Below are 20,062 nucleotides of genomic sequence, written 5' to 3' on the forward strand. Positions count from 1 at the left end.
AGCTGAGGAAGTTGCATCAATGAACTCTCTTTTTTTTCTTGCTAATATGGAATGCCTATTCAGCATCCAACTGTGCTACCCAGGATCCCATGTTGCAAATACCATTGAATGCTGAACGAAAATATTCATGGCAGTATGTAAATGCTATAAAAAAAAAATTATAGCCATAGTAGCAGGAAACAATTATAATAGGAGATATTTACAGAGCAAGCATCTGTTACTTGACAAGTAAATGCCCGCAGTAGTAAATGAACGGCTTTACCTCGCGTCCGCTTTTGAAGCTCTAACTCTACTCTGTGACGTCGAGTAGCCAACTTGGGGTGCACAGACAATCCTTGGTAACCCAACTGACAAAAAAAGAGTGCCTCGTGCATTATTCTCAGTATCCATAGCTACCAGGTAGCTGGACTTTGTTTTACAGCTGTCTCAGTCATCAGCTGCGATTTGGCTACGTAGACTTGAGCGACTTGAATTAGCGGTTCGGTTGATGTGACAAATATACTCACTACCTATCTGCAACGAAGAAAACAAACGAACAAATAAAATTTAATAAGTAACCAATTAAATGAATCAATACCACAAATTGATAGTTTCTTTCAATTTCTTTCAGTGTTTTGTTCTATACTTTGTCTATATTTTTACAATTGTTCCGGATTCTAGGGTAGGTGTAGCGGAATTGTAGGTCATATAGCCCATCGTGACGACAAGGTACAGAGTATTATTTGTGATTCACAATCTGTTTCTGATGATTCATTTCTATTAATCAGTGCCCAGCCCCATCATTGCTGCCTGTTTCACGTACTCGTACCGTACAGTACCTACAACTAGTAGTATTCCCGTGGTAGCCATATGTAATTACGCTTAACGCGTGGCGACGGTTAGGTTGATGCGTGTTTCAAAGCCAAACACCGATTCGAGTACAAAAAACGTCACCGGGCAGAGACAGGCCGCCCTGGCTTAACACAGCCTGCAGGAGCCCTAGCGGTGTAACAAATGGAATCTCCGGATAGTCCCGTGTCCACTGTGCAACTGCTACTCTACTCTATGTAACTGATGTAAGTTTTGACAATAGCCCATTAGTAAAGTAAGTAGTAATCCATTGAATAGTAAGAACTCACGACCAAGCAGCTGCTGCAGCAGGGGATCCATGTATGTACACTTATACGTACACGTAGCCTTATGCAGGGCGACAGCCCCTATAGCCTACATCTTTGATCGTGCGCACTACTGGAGTAGAGCTGAACAACTTGATCTGTCATAGCCACTCATAACGCGCTGGAGCCGTTCAACCTCCCTGGCCTGTAACAGGGAATTCACGGATGCTATCCGTGCAAATACCAGCGTCACATCAGCCACCCGCCGACCGGAATGTTAAATGAGCTCATATGCTAGCTGACCAATGTGCAGTTTGCCCGGGCGAGAACCATCACTGAGCCCTTGTGAGACAAAATATGAGTGGTCCTGTCCGATGTCCGAGACAGTTGTGACGGATGCGAATGCCGGCCAATTGGGCGCTATTAGTGACATCTCTGTCTCACGGCTCGTGCAAGATTAAGTAAAATGATATCTGAGATTGACAAGCGAACGCCTGGAACAAGTGGCCCAGAAATGGAGACGGAGCAGCTGAACCGGGTTCCACGACTGCCTCAGCCTCTTTTGGGTACCAAGTGTATACCTCCTTTGGGTGATCACGTAAATCGTGCATGAGTAGCATTCTTCCCAGATCAAGGCACGTCGCGGTATAGTATCAAAACGTTGAGCCGTTTTGTACCCCGTACCTCTCTACTACATACAAAAACGCGACCTACCCTCCTACCTGTGTACTAAAAGAGCCTTAAAAATGGCAGTATTATCATACATACATGGAGCTAAATCCAATTACCTAGATGGCTGTGAATGACTGACTAATTGCGACCTGTCACCTGGTAGCTATGTGTGCTTGGCCAATGGAATATGATCATGATATGATGCATACGACGCTATGTATGTATTACACAATGCTACATCGCTAAATGTATGGCGAATTCAATATCTCGCCGTTAGGTATAGGTTGTTTCAGATGACGTGAATATCTTATAGTAATGAAGCTTTTCATGTAATCTTTCACACACGGAAACCCCGGTGCAGATGAGTTTGTAAGTTGATACTCACCGTGAACATTCCGGGTTTGGATTGAGCTACGGCTTTTGTGGCACTACTTAGAAAGAAAAAGTCTAAACTTGTACGAAATATGTACTCCTTGCTCCGTACTCCATCTACTGCTGTAATTTTCTTGCAAGTATAGAGGGCATGCAAGGGGGCGTGCCAAGCTGAGTTCCCTCGACCGATCGCCCCGAGGGAGGGCTCTTGGCCACTCATTTCAGCTGTTGGACGATGTTGTTTTAAATTGCGCCATGCAGCCACTCCATGGAATAAACGTAAAAAGAAGTGTTATGTGAATATTAGTCTTTTTCCATCCCTATTAGCCCTCAAGGTGTCAATCCTCATCTGGGGTGGTGGGCCCATATGAGAGCTGAGCGAATACATGAGGAAATTCTAGTTGAAGTTCACCATACAATCCATTGCGTCGTATAGTTCGTAGGCTCATTCACTCTGAAAGATCCGACTCCAGTCAAGGGTAGACTGGCATCGCTAGAGTAAAATCTAGTAGATCTTCTCCTTGTTACGCAAGATGCAAAAGAGTGGGTTAAGAGAGAGGCACTACCTATGCATACTTGCGCAGGGGCATATCGCTTCTGACCTATAGGATCTTTGCCTCATAGCCTGTACACTGGAAAGTAATTAATATTTCCACTTCTCTCCCGCGTCTTCTTTCTTTTTTCCGGTGAGGCGGATTGTAGCCCGCCGGTAAGCGCCGTGCCGCCCTCACCAATAGGACATACTCGTTAGGACATACTCGTACGGGATTGCATGCATTCTCAAGAGCTGCCATCAGCGGTCGTGAGATGCCCCGTCTTTGCACAATACGCAATGTTGGATGGATTTTTCAAAGTTTGCATATATTCTGTGGATTATCTTACTTCCGAGTGTATCACTCAAGTATGTATTTGTAGTCCCTCGACTTTGTATGAAGTATCATATATACGTATCGAAGCTCTGCAGCTGGATTGGTGTTAGATCCCTGAAAGATTGTTCATCAAAGGGATTGACGCGGGGGACAATGGCGGTAAGTCGACTGGGGCTCTACCCGTGCACCTGAGCATGGCCGCATCCTCGCAAGTGTTGAAAACTCTGTGAGACATTGACTGACTTGGAGAACAGGGTGCTATGATTGGCTAGGCTCTGGCCTGCTTTGACAGTAATATCATCAAGTATTACGAAGTACTTGTAGTAGGAGTAAGAGTTGTATTGTCTATCCTTGCAAAGAGTTTCCCTTTTATACCATTTGATGCCCACCAACTTCCCTCCTAGTCGATCCAGCAAGCGTCTTGGTCGATACATATACGATTCCGGTTGAATTTAATGTCCATTTTTAATTAATTTGCTTCAACGTACTAATTACAATCTTTAATATGTCTGGAATTAAGTCTTCGGCCGAAGAGGCTGGGGCTGGAGGTAGCATCCATGGCTCTATCAACTCCTCCAAGAGCCCAAATGGAACTGCGAATCAGTTTCAAATCGCTATCTGCGGAGTTGGTATGCGACTCTCGGGTGGAATCCGCAGCACCGAGGAGTTTTGGGATTTATTGGCCGGTGACGCGGATGCCCGCGGTTCTGCCCCTGGAGCCCAGAATGAAAGGCGTGATGTGCATGGCAGCCGATTAAGTGAAGGCCACAACTCCGTTGATGCATCCTTATTCACGACCACTGAAGGGCCAGCCGATTTTGGACCGTATGGCCAGAAACTCCTCGAAGTTACGCGTGAATGCCTAGAAGATGCATGCGAGGTCAGCTATCGCGGAAAGGGTGCGTCTGTAGCTTGCTATCTGGCAATGCCAAGTAAAGAAGAATCCAAGTCGAAGGAGGCCAGACACACCTCTATCGCGGACTATGTATCCAAACAATATGACTTTCAAGGACCAAGGTAAGCACAGCCCAAACCTTGAGCTGAACCACTCAATCCTCGTTTTCATCAACACGCGGTGGCTAACCATCAATGATATTTTAGCGTAATGATTGAAAATGCGGATCCTTCCGCATCACTGAAGGCACTTCATGAAGCATGTAATGCTATGAAGAATGGTGATGCCAAAGCTGCTCTCGTTGCGGGCATCAACTTGATGACCGCCGCGGAGATGGATGCGGATGCTTCTGAGAGAGAAGCGGTGGTGGCAGTGTTCATCAAGCCAATGAATGACGCAATTCGCGATGGAAACCCGATTCAAGCCGTCATCTGTGCTACTAACACGTGCGACGGCCATGAGTTTCGAGAAGCCGTGAATTCAGGAGCAAGTGTCTATGTAGACATGATCCGCGAGGCCTATGATGTCGCTGGGTTGGATCCCCGTGACACAGCAGTTATTGAGGTGAGTTCTTTTCCTATCAAAATAAATAATTTGCTATTGTCCTGGAGGAAGTGATAAACTAACAAATGCAGTGTTACGATGCTGGTTTTGCTGGAAACCAGATCGAGCTCTCGGCTCTTGAACGCGTTTTCGGAGGGAGCGATGCCTCTCTTTGCTCCTCTCGCCATGCTGTCGGTGACTCAAAAAGTGCTTCGGGTCTTGTTAGCTTGATCAAGGCTATGGTTTCCATAAAGCACCAAACAATTCTGCCAACTGCATCAAACGGTAAGAATCTGGAACAGCAATGTCTGGTAGTTGGGGAGCCAAAATGTTTACATAATCGCCTAGGTCAATCTCAAAGTCGGAAGCTCAGTGCGTTTGCAAAGTCACGCGAATTTCCATCTGGTCGAGCTGAAAGAATCAGCATCAGCTATCTTGGAACTGCGGACATTGGAACCCACGTTATCCTTGAGTCGTATCGAAATAACGATTCTTCAGCAAACAAGTACCACTCTCGCACAGAACTTGTCCTCTTTTCAGCAAGTGACGCAACTGCTCTGAACCAGCAGATACAGCTTCACCATGATTACGCCAAGGCACACCCGCAACTCGTCCCTGATGTTGCTTTTACTCGTGCTATACGCCGAAAAGCACTCACTCACCGCGCTTTTTCTCTCCTCGGAGTCGATGGAGAATGCCTAAGTACTTCGAACCACGCGAAATGCCCGCCTGAGCCCTCTTCCATCACGATGGTCTTCAGTGGGCAGGGAGCGCAGTGGGCAGGCATGGGCAAAGAACTTTTCCAGCTCGATGGATTTAGAGATGACATTCAAAGCATGGACGACATCTTGCGCCAACTGAAAACCCCGCCTTCTTGGACGATTGAAGAGGAAATCCAGCGATCATCCACCGACCCTCTATGTCGAATTCATTCTGTGGAAACGGCTTGTATGCTGTCTACCGCTTTGCAGATTGCACTTTTTCATCAGTTTGATCGTATGGGGGCTACGCCAGAGGCCGTCGTCGGCCATTCCAGCGGCGAGATTGCCGCAGCCTACGCCGCAGGTTTTCTTACTCTGAAGGGCGCGATTGTTACGGCATATTACTATGGCTATGCCGCTGCGATGAGCACATTCGATGGAACCATGGCGGTGACAGGTCTGAGCGCCGAAGATACAAAAGAGTTCTTGCGTGAAGGTGTCGTTGTGGCCTGTGAAAACAGCCCAATGAGCACGACAATTTCCGGCGACCGCGATGTGATAGAGGAGGTCATGGCTTTGATCAAACTGTCTAGACCGCAAGTGACCACGCGAAAGTTGCATGTTGGAACAGCTTTTCACTCACATCACATGGAATCAATCTCTACTGAACTCCTGGGGTTATTAGAGGCTGAGAGAATTGCCTTGCCAGAGCAGCGAACGAGAAGGGCCGTTTTAATGTCGAGCGTCAATAACAGCATTCTCAATGCCGCCGAAGACCTCAGCCCTAATTATTGGGTAAACAATTTGATATCGCCTGTCCGCTTCTCTTCCGCGGTTCTGTCTCTTCTTGAGACTATCCCTCAACACAGCTTATTCCTGGAAATTGGACCGCACTCAACGCTTTCTGGGCCACTTTCACAGATATGCTCTGCCACCTCTGTGCCTTGCAACTATATCTCATCTCAGTTTAGAGAGAAAGATTGTTTGGCGAGCTTCCTATCGGCGATTGGTCGGCTTTGGCAGTATTCCGTGGTGTTGAAGTTAGGTCCTTTGTTCACTGGGAAAGCAATCTCTGGACTGCCTCAATACCCATGGAATTACAGCAATCATGATGATAGCGGTCTCTTGGATACCAACACAATGCCATTATCGGCAACAGATAGACGGGCTCAAATCATCACAAGAGCCGCATTGATGACGACTGCGAGCCTCTCAGCTGAGGAAACACCAAAGACTGAGTTGGAGTTAATCCTGCGGGCTCTTTGGGCAGATGTACTCCGCAATGTGCTTCAGATCCGTATCCAAGATATCGGAAGGCGGCATAACTTTTTCCTCCTTGGTGGTGATTCTCTTACGATGACCGAGCTCGCCACAACTGCTTATCGACATGGTATCTCCCTCTCCCCGATAGACATCATGGAGAATCCCGAGCTGGCACAAATGGCCGCTGTTGCTTCAATCGATGATGCTGAACAATTGGGATATGCTAAGCCATTCAGTTTGATTCCGCAAGGCAGCATGGATGAGACCAAAACCGAAATGCAGAAACAGTGCAACCTCGATGCCGGAACAATTGAGGATATTTACCCTTGCACAACACTTCAAGAGGGATTTATGGCACTTGGACTTAAGCAGCCTGGATCCTACATTCATCGACAGGTTTACAAGCTAATGCCGCATGTTGACATTGATCATTTTATGGCCTCCTGGGACGCGGTCATTGGGCACTGTGGCAGTCTACGGTCAAGGATAGCCTTGGTTAACTCCGAAGCATTGCAGGCTGTCGTCACAACTGATACTACATGGGAGGCTCCTGTTTCGAATACTGATGTGAATACATATTTGAACGAGACTCGAAGCGTTCCTATGAGTTATGGAGATCGTCTCAGCCGAAACGCGTTGTTACACCAGGATAACGGCGACACCTATTTCATCTGGATTGTTCATCACGCTGTTTTTGATGGGTTGAGTATGAAAATCATACTTGATGCTTTGCAGAGATCCTATCTCAGCACGGACTCCAACATAGAGGCTTTGCCACCATATTCGAACTTCATTCGGTACATTGGGTCACTTGACTACGACTGCTCTCGCGAATACTGGAGGAAGGAATTGGAGGGTTCACAGCGATCCCAATTCCCTGCCGCTTCTATAACTGCGAAATCTCAAGACTGTGTGATGAAGAAGTCCATACCGTTCCAGAACCCAAAAGCAGCAATAACAACGGCAACCATCCTTCGCGCCACCTGGGCTCTTCTTCTTGCTCAGTATTGTGGCAATGACGATGTATGCTTCGGTATGACCTTGTCTGGCCGACAAGCTCCTGTCCCCGGCTTGAACGAAATTCCAGGGCCCATGATTGCTACTGTACCTGTCCGAATTCAGATTGATCGGGAAATGCTAGTTTCTGAATTTCTTCAGCATATTCAGTCACATGCGTCTAAAATGGTTGCTCATGAACAGTTTGGACTACAGAATATCTCTAAGCTTGGGCAAAGTGCTAGGGAAGCCTGTGATTTTGCCAATTTGCTTGTTATCCAACCAATGCAGCATCTCTCTTCAGCAGCTTACTCCTCGTTGGACTCGATCCTTCAACAAGGCATAGAAGAAAAGGCGATATCAGAGGAAGCCATGAGGAACTATTTTAATTATCCGTTAGTTCTTCAAACTCGCGTTGGAGATGATGCGATTGAACTCGACTTCACTTACTATAACGACGTTTTGACCGAGGGCCAGTTGGAGGCTTTATGTTACCATTTTGAACATGTTACTCGACAGCTTCTTGAACAAGATGATGTTCCTTTGAAGTCCATCACAGTATCCAGCCCGTGGGATCTACAGCGTGCTATAGAATGCAACAGCGAAGAGCCAGATATTATTTCATCATGTTTACATCAAATCATTGAATACCATGCTCTGAAGAGACCGGACGCGATGGCTGTTCATGCATCCGATTTGACGTTGACCTATAGCCAGCTGAATCTTGCTGCTGATAGACTGTCGAGCTACCTTATGGATAATTGTGCGGTTCAGGCACGCGATCTTGTTCATGTCTGTTTCGAAAAATCCGCTTGGTTCTTCGTATCCATCTTGGCGATTAATAAGGCCGGGGCTGCTTGGGTTCCTCTCGACCCCTCTCACCCCCTCCAGCGCCATAAGAAGGTCGTAATGCAGACAAAGGCAAAGCTTGCGTTAGCCTCGCCTAGTAACACCCCTCTTTGTGCTGATTTAGTCGAAAATGTCGTTGAAGTTTCTGCTACTCTTGACGAGATGCTGATGAGGCGAAGACAAAATAACAAGAATCCACGCACAGTATCCCCAAGTGATGCTTGTTACGTTCTCTTTACCTCTGGAAGTACTGGAACCCCTAAAGGTTTCGTTATGCAGCACCAGGCTCTCTGCACCAGTCAGACTGCTGTCGTCAAACGGCTCGGAATGACATCGGATATCAACGTCTTACAATTTGCATCATACGTCTTTGATATGTCGATTGGAGAGATTGTCGGTCCATGGATTGCTGGTGCTTGCATATGTGTGCCATCTGAAGAAATTAGAATGAATGGACTTGCTGAGTATATACGCACGATGGATATCAGTTGGGTATATTTAACGCCTTCATTCTCTCGCACTTTAATCCCGGATGATATCCCTGGCGTCAAGTTGATGCTTCTCGCTGGCGAGGCTGTGAGTCGCGATGTATTAGAGACCTGGTTTGGAAAGCTTCGTCTTATCAATGCATGGGGCCCAGCTGAGACCTGTGTGTTCAGTACACTGCACGAATTCGGATCTCTTAATGACTCCCCTTTAACGATTGGCAGACCTGTTGGTGGTTTCTGTTGGCTTGTTGATCCAGAGAATCCTCATCGCCTAGCACCCTTTGGAACCATTGGTGAAGTGGTCATCCAAGGACCGACATTACTCAAAGAGTATCTGGCAGATCCAGCCAAGACCGAATCAGCAACAGTTAAGCCTTTACCTAACTGGATGCCCAATCGCAGTTCGGACCAGTGGAATCGCTTCTATAAATCTGGTGATCTGTGTAAATACAACTCAGATGGAACGATTGCATTTGTTACAAGAAAAGACACTCAAATCAAGATCCGAGGTCTTCGAGTCGAGTTAGGCGAGGTGGAGCACCAGATCAAAGCATGTCTTGATGGAGTTCATCAAGTTATGGTGGATAAGATTGACAACGAGGCCGGTGCAAGCCTAGTTGCCTTCTTTTGCTTCAATACTGAGACAAAAATTGTAAATACAGCAGGCGGAGATCCTACAATGTTCCTCCCGATCACAAGCCAATTGAAGAGCCAAATTGTTGGCATGATTGGACACCTGTCTGTGAACCTTCCAAGGTACATGGTGCCGTCGTTATTTATCCCATGCAGATATATGCCATCGATCACTTCGACCAAGTTGGACAGGCGCACCTTGAAGCATCATGTCGAAATGCTGGATTCTGAGAGCCTGTCCATTTATTCGCTAGTTGACACTGTCAAGAATCCACCAGAGACAGCAATGGAGAGTAAGCTGCAAGCCATTTGGGCGAAAAGGCTGAACATGCCACTGGAGTCTATTGGAAGAGATGATAGTTTCTTGCAAATCGGTGGTGACTCCATCTCTGTGATACACTTTGTGGCCGATGCTCGCCAAGCCGGAATTTCACTCACTGTCAAAGACGTCTTCGATGATCCAAGATTGTGGAAAGTAGCTGCTGTCGCCGACAAGATGAACGGGGATTCCAACGTGATTTGTAGCATTGCGCCTTTCGACCTACTTGAGCGACATCAGACCGACTTAGCTATGAGGGAGGAGCTGCTCAAGCAGTGCAATCTGGCTAGCTGGGATCTTGTTGAAGATGCATTCCCTTGCACCAAGCTACAAGAAGGGTTAATGGCACTAACCGCGAAACAACCAGGAGCATATGTTGCGAAAATGATATTCAAGGTTGCAAGAAATACTGATATTGACCACTTTAAGGTTTCTTGGGATCAAACTGTTGCTCTTTGTAACAATTTGCGCACGAGAATTGTTCAGCTCAGCAGTATGGTATCACTCCAAGTTATTGTCAAAGAACCTGTGCAGTGGGATTCAACGGACAATCAGAACATGGATGATTTCTTAAAGTCTGCGAGTAACATCCACATGTCCCATGGGTCACCACTTTCCCGTCTCGCACTTGTCAATGATGACAATGGCGATCGCTATTTTGTCTTCATTACGCATCATTCAGTGTTCGATGGGTGGTCCTTAGCTCTCGTGATCAAGACATTCCACTCAATATACCATAATACTGGAGTACCGACGCTGGGCTCGTATTCCAGCTTCGTGCAGTACACGCTTCAACTTGACCTGAATAGTTCGGAGCAATACTGGAAAACGCAATTATCTGGGGCAAGACGGGCTTTGTTTCCTTTACCGAGAGATGACTTTATCATCACCAACTCCGAAAGGAACATAGGTGTCTGCGCAAGGGAAATTAAAATCGGAAAGTCAACTAAGGGGGCCATTACCACAGCAACGTATCTTCGCGCTGCTTGGGCGATTCTTTTGGCACGATACTGCAGTATAGACGATGTTTGCTTTGGTGCTTCGGTTTCTGGCCGAAATGCTCCACTTGCAGGTGTAGAGAATGTCCTTGGCCTGGTTATTGCTACACTCCCCATAAGAATCCGGTTGAATCCAGACCAGCTATTGTCGGAATTTCTTGGTGATGTTCAGAGGCAGTCAACTGAAATGGTGATGCACGAGCAATTTGGGCTACAGAATATAGCTAAACTCAGCTCAGATGCCAAAGACGCCTGCAGCTTTACCAGTCTCATGGTCGTCCAGCCAAAGGAACTAACAAGCGAGTTTGATGGAGATGAGGCAATCCTTATTTCCACAAGAGCAGAGCAGAGGCTCGCATGGAAGTCCATGGAAGACTATTACAACTATCCTCTCAATCTCCAATGCCACCTGGGCGATGATAGTACCGAGTTGGAGTTTGTCTATGATACAAACGTCATTTCTGAATCGCAGGTCGTAGCATTAACTCATCAGCTTGACCACGTCACCCAGCAGCTCGTATCTCTAGGTAGAGAGAAGTTGCTTCGTGATGTGGCCATAGCAGGGCCTTGGGATCTCCAGCAAAGTATGAAGTGGAATGACCACGAAGTTGTGATCGAGGAGCACTGTATGCATGATGTTATTTCCAAACGGAGTGAATCATGTCCCAATGACGAAGCTTTGTACTCCTCGGAAGGGTCTCTCACCTATGCCGCTCTGGAGAATCTTTCTGACCTCGTCGCTTATCAGCTTTTGCAATACAATGTCCAGCCGGAAACAATAGTGCCGTTTTGTATGGAGAAGTCTATATGGGCCGTCGTCGCTATGGTCGGTATTTTGAAAGCTGGTGGTGCGTTTCTGCCACTTGATCCTTCTCATCCAGAGTCACGACGATTGGCCTTGGTTCAGGAGGTCAATGCCAAAGTGATAATTACTTCACCATCTACGGCCCTATCGTGTGAAGGAATGGCTCAGCACACCGTCCAGGTTTCCTCCTCCCTGTTGGCACATGCTCCCAAAACCACTAAAAGCTATCGTGAACTGAACAATTACAAGAAGCCTGAGTCTCACAATGCGGCCTACGTCCTCTATACTTCTGGCTCTACAGGAAAACCTAAAGGTCTGGTCATGTCACACTCCGCCGCTTGCACTTCACTATTGCGCCACCCTGAAAACTTCAGCATCAACAAGTCGACGCGAACATTCCAATTCGCTGCCTACGTATTTGACGTTTGCATTTTGGACATATTCGGTTCACTCTTTGTCGGAGCCACCGTCTGTGTTCCCACAGAAACTGAGAGAGTGGGCAACACCTCACGATTTATGACCGAAGCTCAGGTCACTTGGACAATGTTGACGCCATCATTTATTGGAACGCTCGACCCTGATACTCTTCCAACTCTACAAACCCTTTGCATCGGTGGAGAGGCCCCCACAAGAGATATCTTGAGCAAATGGCACGGGCGAGCAGAGATTATCAATTCCTATGGTCCTGCAGAGGCTTGTGTAGATGTTGCCAGGCATGTTTTCAAGTCACGAGATGATTCACCTACAAATATTGGACGTCCATTTGCTCACAAACTTTGGATCGTGGAGCCAAACAATCACAATCGCCTCGCTCCAATTGGATGCATCGGCGAGTTAGTCATTGAAGGTCATGCAATTGCACGTGGCTATATCAACAACGAAGAAAAGACAAAAGAGTCCTTTATCGATGACTTAGAATGGTTACCCAGTGTTATATCCAGCGGTAGGCTTAGAGTCTATAAGAGTGGTGACCTTGCAAGGTTCAACCCCGATGGAACAATTGAGTTCTTTGGGCGGCGGGATACTCAAGTCAAGATACGTGGCCAGCGTCTAGAACTCGGCGAGATTGAGTATAACATCAAGGCCAAACTTGCAGATGTGCAGCACACTGTAGTGGACCTCATCGAGCGTGAAGCAGGCAAGATGATCATTGCTTTTATCACATTCAAGAACTACTTGTGTGACACCATGGCAGATATTGCCGACCCTTACGGCAACTTTATCAAAGATGAAAAACTCATTTCTGCTTTCCAAGATCTTATTCTTGAACTGCGACGCGTATTACCAAGCTATATGATCCCAAGTATCATCTTCCCTCTCCGGGAACTTCCCTATACAGCCTCGAATAAGATCGACAGAAGGACGCTGCGTGAACTTGCGACAAACATGCCCCGCGAAATGTTGTCAGAATTTTCGATAGCTGGCCATGATAAAGTATCACCAACCACTGAAATGGAGTTTAAACTTCAAAGTCTGTGGGCTCGGGTCTTGAACATCGACGCTGAAGAAATATCTAAATTCGACAGCTTTTTGGAAATTGGTGGCGATTCAATTTCTGCAATTTATCTTTCGAATCTTGCCGCAAAAGAGAATGTACAACTTTCCATCGCAACCATTTTTAAAGACTCCCAATTAGCCTCGATGGCTGCCTCGATGATTATTGGACACGAGATGACTACTGACGTCCAACCGTTTAGTATGATCGAGGAGACACGGCGGGAGTCTCTAACTACTGCTATTCGCCGACAATGTCAGCTTTCAAGAGAACAAGATCTTGAAGATTTGTACCCTTGTACACCGCTGCAGGAAGGCCTCATGGCTTTGACCGCCACACGGCCTGGCTCTTATATAGCCAAGCGGGTTTACAAGCTGGTAGAAAACATTGACCTGGATCGTTTCAGGAAATCTTGGGAGCAAACCATTACGGCTTGCAGCAACCTGAGAACAAGGATTGTGTTGGACGGAGATATGTCGTTACAAGCTGTGGTGTCTCATGATACGTGCTGGGATGAGACTGATGCCCAAAACCTCAACGCTTACATGGATGAGATTGAGAATATTGATATGACGTATGGATCTCGACTTTCGCGGCATGCGATAATTAGCACTTCCAATGGACCAACATACTTTGTTTGGGTTGCGCATCATGCAATTTTTGACGCCTGGACTATGCAGATCAATATGGACGTCCTTCAGCGTTCTTACGCCCAAGATTTTCTCCCGACTCTTCGCCCATTCGCAAACTTTGTCCAATACGTCTCACAACTGGACCAGGAAGCGGCTATGGATTACTGGGCCGAGGAGCTAGAGGGTGCCCAAAGGGCTTCATTCCCACCGCCAAAGCTCGTGACTCAATCAGAGACGTCAGGAGCTCAGGGAATCCAAATTATGAAGAGAAAAATCGCAGTTCCAAGCCAAATCAACTCCTCTATAACAAAGGCTTCAGTACTTCGAGGCGCATGGGCACTCGTCCTAAGTCTACACTCTGAGACTGACGATGTCTGCTTTGGTACAACTATGTCAGGTCGACAGGCGCCAGTTCAAGGCTTAATTGACATGGCCGGCCCTACAATCGCCACAGTTCCTGTGAGAGTCCGCCTTGATCGTACGCAGCGCGTGTCTGAGTTCCTGCAAAATCTCCAGACCCAAGCCACTGAGATGGTAGCTTATGAACAGTTCGGCCTTCAAAATATTTCAAAGCTCAGTGCCAGTGCCAAGGACGCTACCGACTTCACTAGCTTGTTTGTTGTTCAGTCAAGTCAGACGCAACATGCGGAAAATCACGACAGAAAGCTTTTTACATCTGATTTGAATGACGAGACAAAATTGGAAACCTGGTTGGAAAGCTTTTTCAATTATCCCTTGACGATAGAATGTGATCTGATTGAGAACCACGCGATTCTAACGCTGTACTACGATGGAGATATACTGTCTGATCACCAGCTTCAGGGTCTTTGCAATCAGTATGAGCAGATTGTCCAACAGTTAAATTCTCAATACGAAGAGCCGCTCAACACTCTGTCGATGACTAGCCAATGGGATATTGAATTCGCCCGTGCTGCTAACCCCAATGCGCCTAATGTTGTTGATACCTGTATCCATACACTTATCGAAGAACGAACAAAAATAAGCCCGGATTCTGCTGCAGTTTGTTCTTGGGATGCTGATTTCACTTATTCCGAACTGGATGAGAATGCCAATAGGCTGGCTAATTATCTGATGAATGTGTTGAAAGTGAAAGCTGGCGACCTAGTTATGGTTTGCTTTGACAAATCTGCCTGGTTTGTTGTGGCGATCTTGGCTATCAACAAGATTGGTGCTGCTTGGGTGCCCATTGACCCATCACATCCAACTGAACGTCACCAAAGCATTGTCAAGCAAACTGGATCAACTTTGGCTCTCTGCACGCCTTCGAATTCGCTCAAGTGCAGCCAATTAGTTGCAACAGTCCTTGAAGTGAATGCGGAATTCATTTCCGAACTCCGAGGTATTGAAGCATATGTAGGCAAACCCGATGTGAAAGTCAGTCCTTATGATGTTTCATATATCATTTTCACATCCGGATCGACGGGAGTTCCCAAGGGTGTGGTCATCCAGCACAGGGCCATTTGTAGCAGCCAGGTTGCTCTGAGTCAGAGACTCGGTATGCACGCTGGCGTTCGAATGCTCCAATTCTCCTCATTTGTGTTTGATGCCTCGCTTTTCGAAATATTGTCTCCACTCATTTCAGGTGCTTGTGTTTGCATCCCTTCGTGGGATATGCAAATGAACTCATTGCCCGCTTTTATCCGGGATACCAATGTCACATGGGCATTTCTGACTCCCTCCCTTGCCGGTATTCTTAGTCCTCAAGATGTGCCTAGCTTAGAGCTTATTACAGTTGGTGGTGAAGCTCCAAGCAAAGAGGTCTTCGATATTTGGCTTGGTAAAGTGCGACTGTTTAATGTCTGGGGTCCTACCGAAACAACAGTTATCGCTACAGTTCACGAAGTAAAATCTACCTCTACCCAGGGATCGCATTTAACTATCGGTCAACCGATCTGCGGCAATTGCTGGATTGTTGACCCTGAAGATCCAACTAAATTGGCTCCTGTAGGAACTGTTGGTGAGATAGTTGTCCAAGGACCGAATTTGCTACGAGAATATCTTGCAGATCCAGAGAAAACAGCTGCTGCCACCGTCACCTCCCTCCCACAGTGGACTCCAAATCGTGAACTATGGAATCGGTTCTATAGAAGTGGAGATTTAGCCGTTTACAATTCTGACGGCACTATAAGGTACTGCAGCCGCAAAGATGGACAAATTAAAATACGTGGCTTGCGTATTGAGTTGGGAGAAATCGAACACCACATTCGCAAGAACATGGATACCCCGGGCCAAGTAGCTGTCGAAGCGCTCAGAAGCGAAGCTGGTACTAATCTGGTTGCATTCATATGCCGGAATAGTGATACTATTCCAGCCAGCATGACCAATAACATAACCAGCGAAGATATCGTCCTTCCTTTGACCGACGAGCTGAAAAGCAGCTTGGGAGCCCTGCGAAGTTCTTTAATATCTTCTCTACCTGGCTATATGGTGCCAACCTTCTTTGTTCCCTGCAAGAAGATGCCACTAGTGACGTCCTCCAAATTGGACAGAAAATCCCTGCTTCGCCTTGCCGCTACACTAGATGTGCAATGTCTTGAGCAGTATTCGTTATGTGCAGTGAACGAGGTCAAATCTAAGCCAGAGACAAAGATGGAGCAGGATCTGCGGGACATTTGGGCGGAAGTCTTGAAGATACCTGTTCAGTCAATTGGCAGACACGACAGCTTCTTGGCAATTGGTGGTGATTCTATTGCGATTATTCGACTCATTGCCTTGGCTCGCGACTATGGTATTGAGCTTCGAGCTAGCGATATCTTTAAAGATTCTCGGCTGTCCTCTGTTGCTCTCCAAGCGGTGTCTATCGCCGTCGCTGAGAAGCATACCGAAATAGCAAATCCATTCAGCCTTTTGCAACCACGAGTTCGAGATCATCTCTTAACGGCACGAATGAGGAAGGAGCTTAATTTAACCCATTCGATGGACCTTGAAGATGCATATCCTTGCAGCAACCTGCAGGAAGGTCTCATGGCCCTGGCTGTGAAGCAACCTGGATCGTATATCACGAGCTTTCACTATCGCTTATTAGGCCATGTAGATGCCTCCGACTTCAAAAGAGCCTGGGAGAAAACGGTGCAACTATGTGCCATTCTTCGAACCAGGATTATCCACCTCAATGGCTCGTCAATCCAAGTAGTGATTAATGGCGATACTTGGGATAATACAGACGGTATGACCGTGGCTTCTTATCGCCAGTCAATTCAAGATGTAGAAGCCGAATACGGGTCTCGCCTTTGCCGTTACGCGTTGATTCGAGAGAAGAGTAACGAGATACATTTCATCTGGACTATGCACCACGCGATATTTGATGGTTGGTCTATCCGAGTTTGTCTTGACACACTTAATAGCATGTATAAAGGAATCAACGTTACACCATTGACGCCCTATTATCGATTCATCCAATACACCATGGATATCAACTCCCGGTCCGCTTCTGATTACTGGGCTGAGCAGCTTCGTGATGCTAAGAAAGCCTCCTTTCCTCCCGATGCCAGTAAAGATCGACTAGATCATTCGAGCGGCGTTCGATCTATGGTTATGGATATTGACCTTCCTGAATTAAACATACCAGGCGTCACAAGAGCTACAGTTCTCCAAGCGACGTGGGCTGTTCTTCTTGCACGCTATTGCGATAGCGACGATGTCTGCTTTGGCACAACGATATCAGGGCGACAAGCCCCGATGCCTGGGATAATAGATATGCCGGGCCCAGCGATTGCAACCGTCCCCATGAGAATTCGAGTCGATCAGCAGAAATCGGTCACTAGATTCCTGAGCCAAGTGCAGGAACAAGTCCTGGCGATGGTGGAATTTGAACAGTTCGGCCTACAAAACATTCGCAAACTGAACAGAGATGCCAAAGACGCCTGCGAGTTCTCTAGCTTATTAGTTATGCAGCCGAAAGAAGCTCTGGATCCTTTAAGCGATGACGATGCAATTCTCACTTCAGTTGATCAGAAACTTAGCACTGGTGAATATGCTCTTCAAAATTACTTTAGCTATCCACTCGTTATTCAGGGACACCTGCATGATGACGCCACCGAACTTGTTCTCATCTACAACACCGCAGTCCTATCCGAAGAGCAAATAATGGCATTGTCACATCAGTTTCAGCATATAGCTAAGGAATTTGTCCTAGGCCTGCAGTCGGATGTTGGAGCTATCACGATTGCTTCTGCGTGGGATCATGAAAAGGCTGTCTCGTTCAATCCCGAGATGCCAGAGGTAGTAGAAGACTGCTTCCATCAACTTTTTGAATCACAAGCTTCAGAGACCCCTCATGCCATGGCAATCTGCGCTTGGGATAGGAGCCTCACATATGCTGAGCTGGACAACGCAGCCAACCGCTTAGCACATTATCTAATGGCTCAGCACGCGGTCAAATTGGATGAACTCATCCACGTATGCTTCGATAAGTCAGCTTGGTTCTTTGTATCAATTTTAGCTATTAACAAAGCCGGTGCTGCATGGGTTCCTCTCGATCCATCTCATCCTCCAGAGCGACTTCGCCAAATTGTTACACAAACAAAAGCCCAAGTGGTACTGACATCAGAATCTCATGCGGTGCTATGCAGCGGACTTGTGCCGCTGGTGATTGAGGTTTCAGAATCTCTTGATCGGCAATTATCAAGCAATAGGGGATATAGCTCAAGCTCACCGGTCACCAAGGTGTCACCCAATAATGCAGTATACGTCCTGTTTACATCCGGCAGCACTGGCATCCCGAAGGGTCTTGTCATGGAACATCGGTCTGTCTGCAGCAGTCAGAAAGCGATTATTAAGCGACTGAACCTTCACTCTAACGTCAGGATGCTCCAATTTGCGGCATTCGTGTTCGATCTCTCAATAGGAGAAATAATTGCACCACTTATATCGGGCGCCTGCGTCTGTGTTCCTTCGGAGCAGGCCCGTATGAATGATATTGCAGGCTTTATTCGAGAGACCGGTGTGACCTGGGCTTACCTTACACCCTCTTTCATTAGAGTCTTAAAACCAGAGGATGTCCCTACCCTCGAGCTGCTTCTCCTTTGTGGGGAGGTAACTCCCCGAGATGTCTTTAACACTTGGGTGGGCAAGGTCCGATTTATCAGCGGCTGGGGCCCAGCTGAGACATGTGTCTTCAGCACCCTGCATGAGTGGAAGTCAAATACCGAATCATCATTGACTATAGGCAAGCCCGTCGGAGCATTCTGCTGGATCGTTGACCCCGAGCGCCCTGATCAGTTGGCTCCCATTGGAACTGTTGGAGAGGTTATGTTACAAGGTCCAACACTTCTGCGTGAGTATCTTGACGACCCTGAGCGGACAAGGTCATCTGTCATTACATCACTGCCCAATTGGGCATTGCAAAGAGCACCTCAATGGGCACGCTTCTACAAATCGGGTGATCTGGCTATGTATAACCCGGACGGAACTATCGAGTTCTGCAGCCGCAGAGATACTCAAGTAAAGATTCGTGGTTTACGAGTTGAACTTAGTGAGGTTGAACATCGAATTCGTGAGAGCTTGGAAGGCATTCGTCAAGTTGCTGTGGATGTATTAACTTCTGATGGCGGCTCCAACTTGGTCTCATATCTCTGCTTCAGCGAAGAGATTCGTTCATCGTCAGACGCACAGGCTAATCTAGGTGACATTTTCTTGCCACTTACCGCTGAGTTTCAACCGTTACTTGCCGCAATGATAGGTCATCTGAAGGTGATCCTTCCTAATTATATGATACCTACTTTTTTCATCATGTGCAAATACATGCCTTCTTTCACGTCCACGAAGCTCGATAGGAAGGCTCTTCGTCAGATGGTATCTCTGCTTAGCCATGACCAAATATCGATGTATTCACTCCTGGATAGCAACAAACGCCCCCCGGGGACGGCGATGGAACGAAAGCTCCAATCAATTTGGGCGTCCATCCTAAGAATACCTGTCGATTCTATTGGTCGCGATGATAGCTTCTTACAGATTGGTGGAGATTTGATTTCTGCCATACACCTCGTGTCTAAAGCAAGAGCTGATGGCATTTATCTAAACGTGAAGGATGTTTTTGACGATTCAAGGCTGCTCATGGTTGCATCGAAGGCAATTCTCAGCGACAACATCGAAAAAGCGAACGAAATCATATCGCCATTTAGCCTTCTGCCAGAGTTGACTAGAGATGCAATCATCAGGCAAGCGGCTGATCAATGCGATATCTCACAAAATGCCATTGAAGATGCATACCCATGCACATCTTTGCAAGAGGGTCTTATGAACATAACTATGAGACAGCCAGGCGCTTATGTAGCCAAATACTGCTTTCGCTTGGCAGAAAAAGTTGACGCTCTGCGTTTTATTTCAGCTTGGGATCGAACTGTCGAAGTTTGTGCGACCTTACGAACGAGAATCGTAATCCTGGAGAACTCAACCATTCAAGTCGTCATTAAAAAC

The 20,062-nt window shown here is 46.9% G+C and overlaps 1 protein-coding gene across 1 annotated transcript in view; it reads left to right on the forward strand.

Moving 5' to 3' along the window:
* Positions 1 to 3,512: 3,512 nt before the first annotated feature.
* M431DRAFT_4907 (hypothetical protein) overlaps positions 3,513 to 20,062 on the forward strand; it is a gene marked incomplete at both ends in the record, with an annotated part of 43,583 nt that continues 27,033 nt past the window's right edge. Inside the window, 5 exons of the mRNA XM_024916828.1 lie at positions 3,513 to 4,024; positions 4,109 to 4,466; positions 4,538 to 4,730; positions 4,794 to 11,318; positions 11,388 to 19,993. Of these exons, the coding sequence (XP_024775665.1) occupies positions 3,513 to 4,024; positions 4,109 to 4,466; positions 4,538 to 4,730; positions 4,794 to 11,318; positions 11,388 to 19,993 (16,194 nt within the window). The remainder of the gene's footprint in view (positions 4,025 to 4,108; positions 4,467 to 4,537; positions 4,731 to 4,793; positions 11,319 to 11,387; positions 19,994 to 20,062) is intronic.

The sequence above is a fragment of the Trichoderma harzianum genome (assembly GCF_003025095.1).
Source record: "Trichoderma harzianum CBS 226.95 unplaced genomic scaffold M431scaffold_5, whole genome shotgun sequence".
Classification (NCBI taxonomy): Eukaryota; Fungi; Ascomycota; class Sordariomycetes; order Hypocreales; family Hypocreaceae; genus Trichoderma; species Trichoderma harzianum.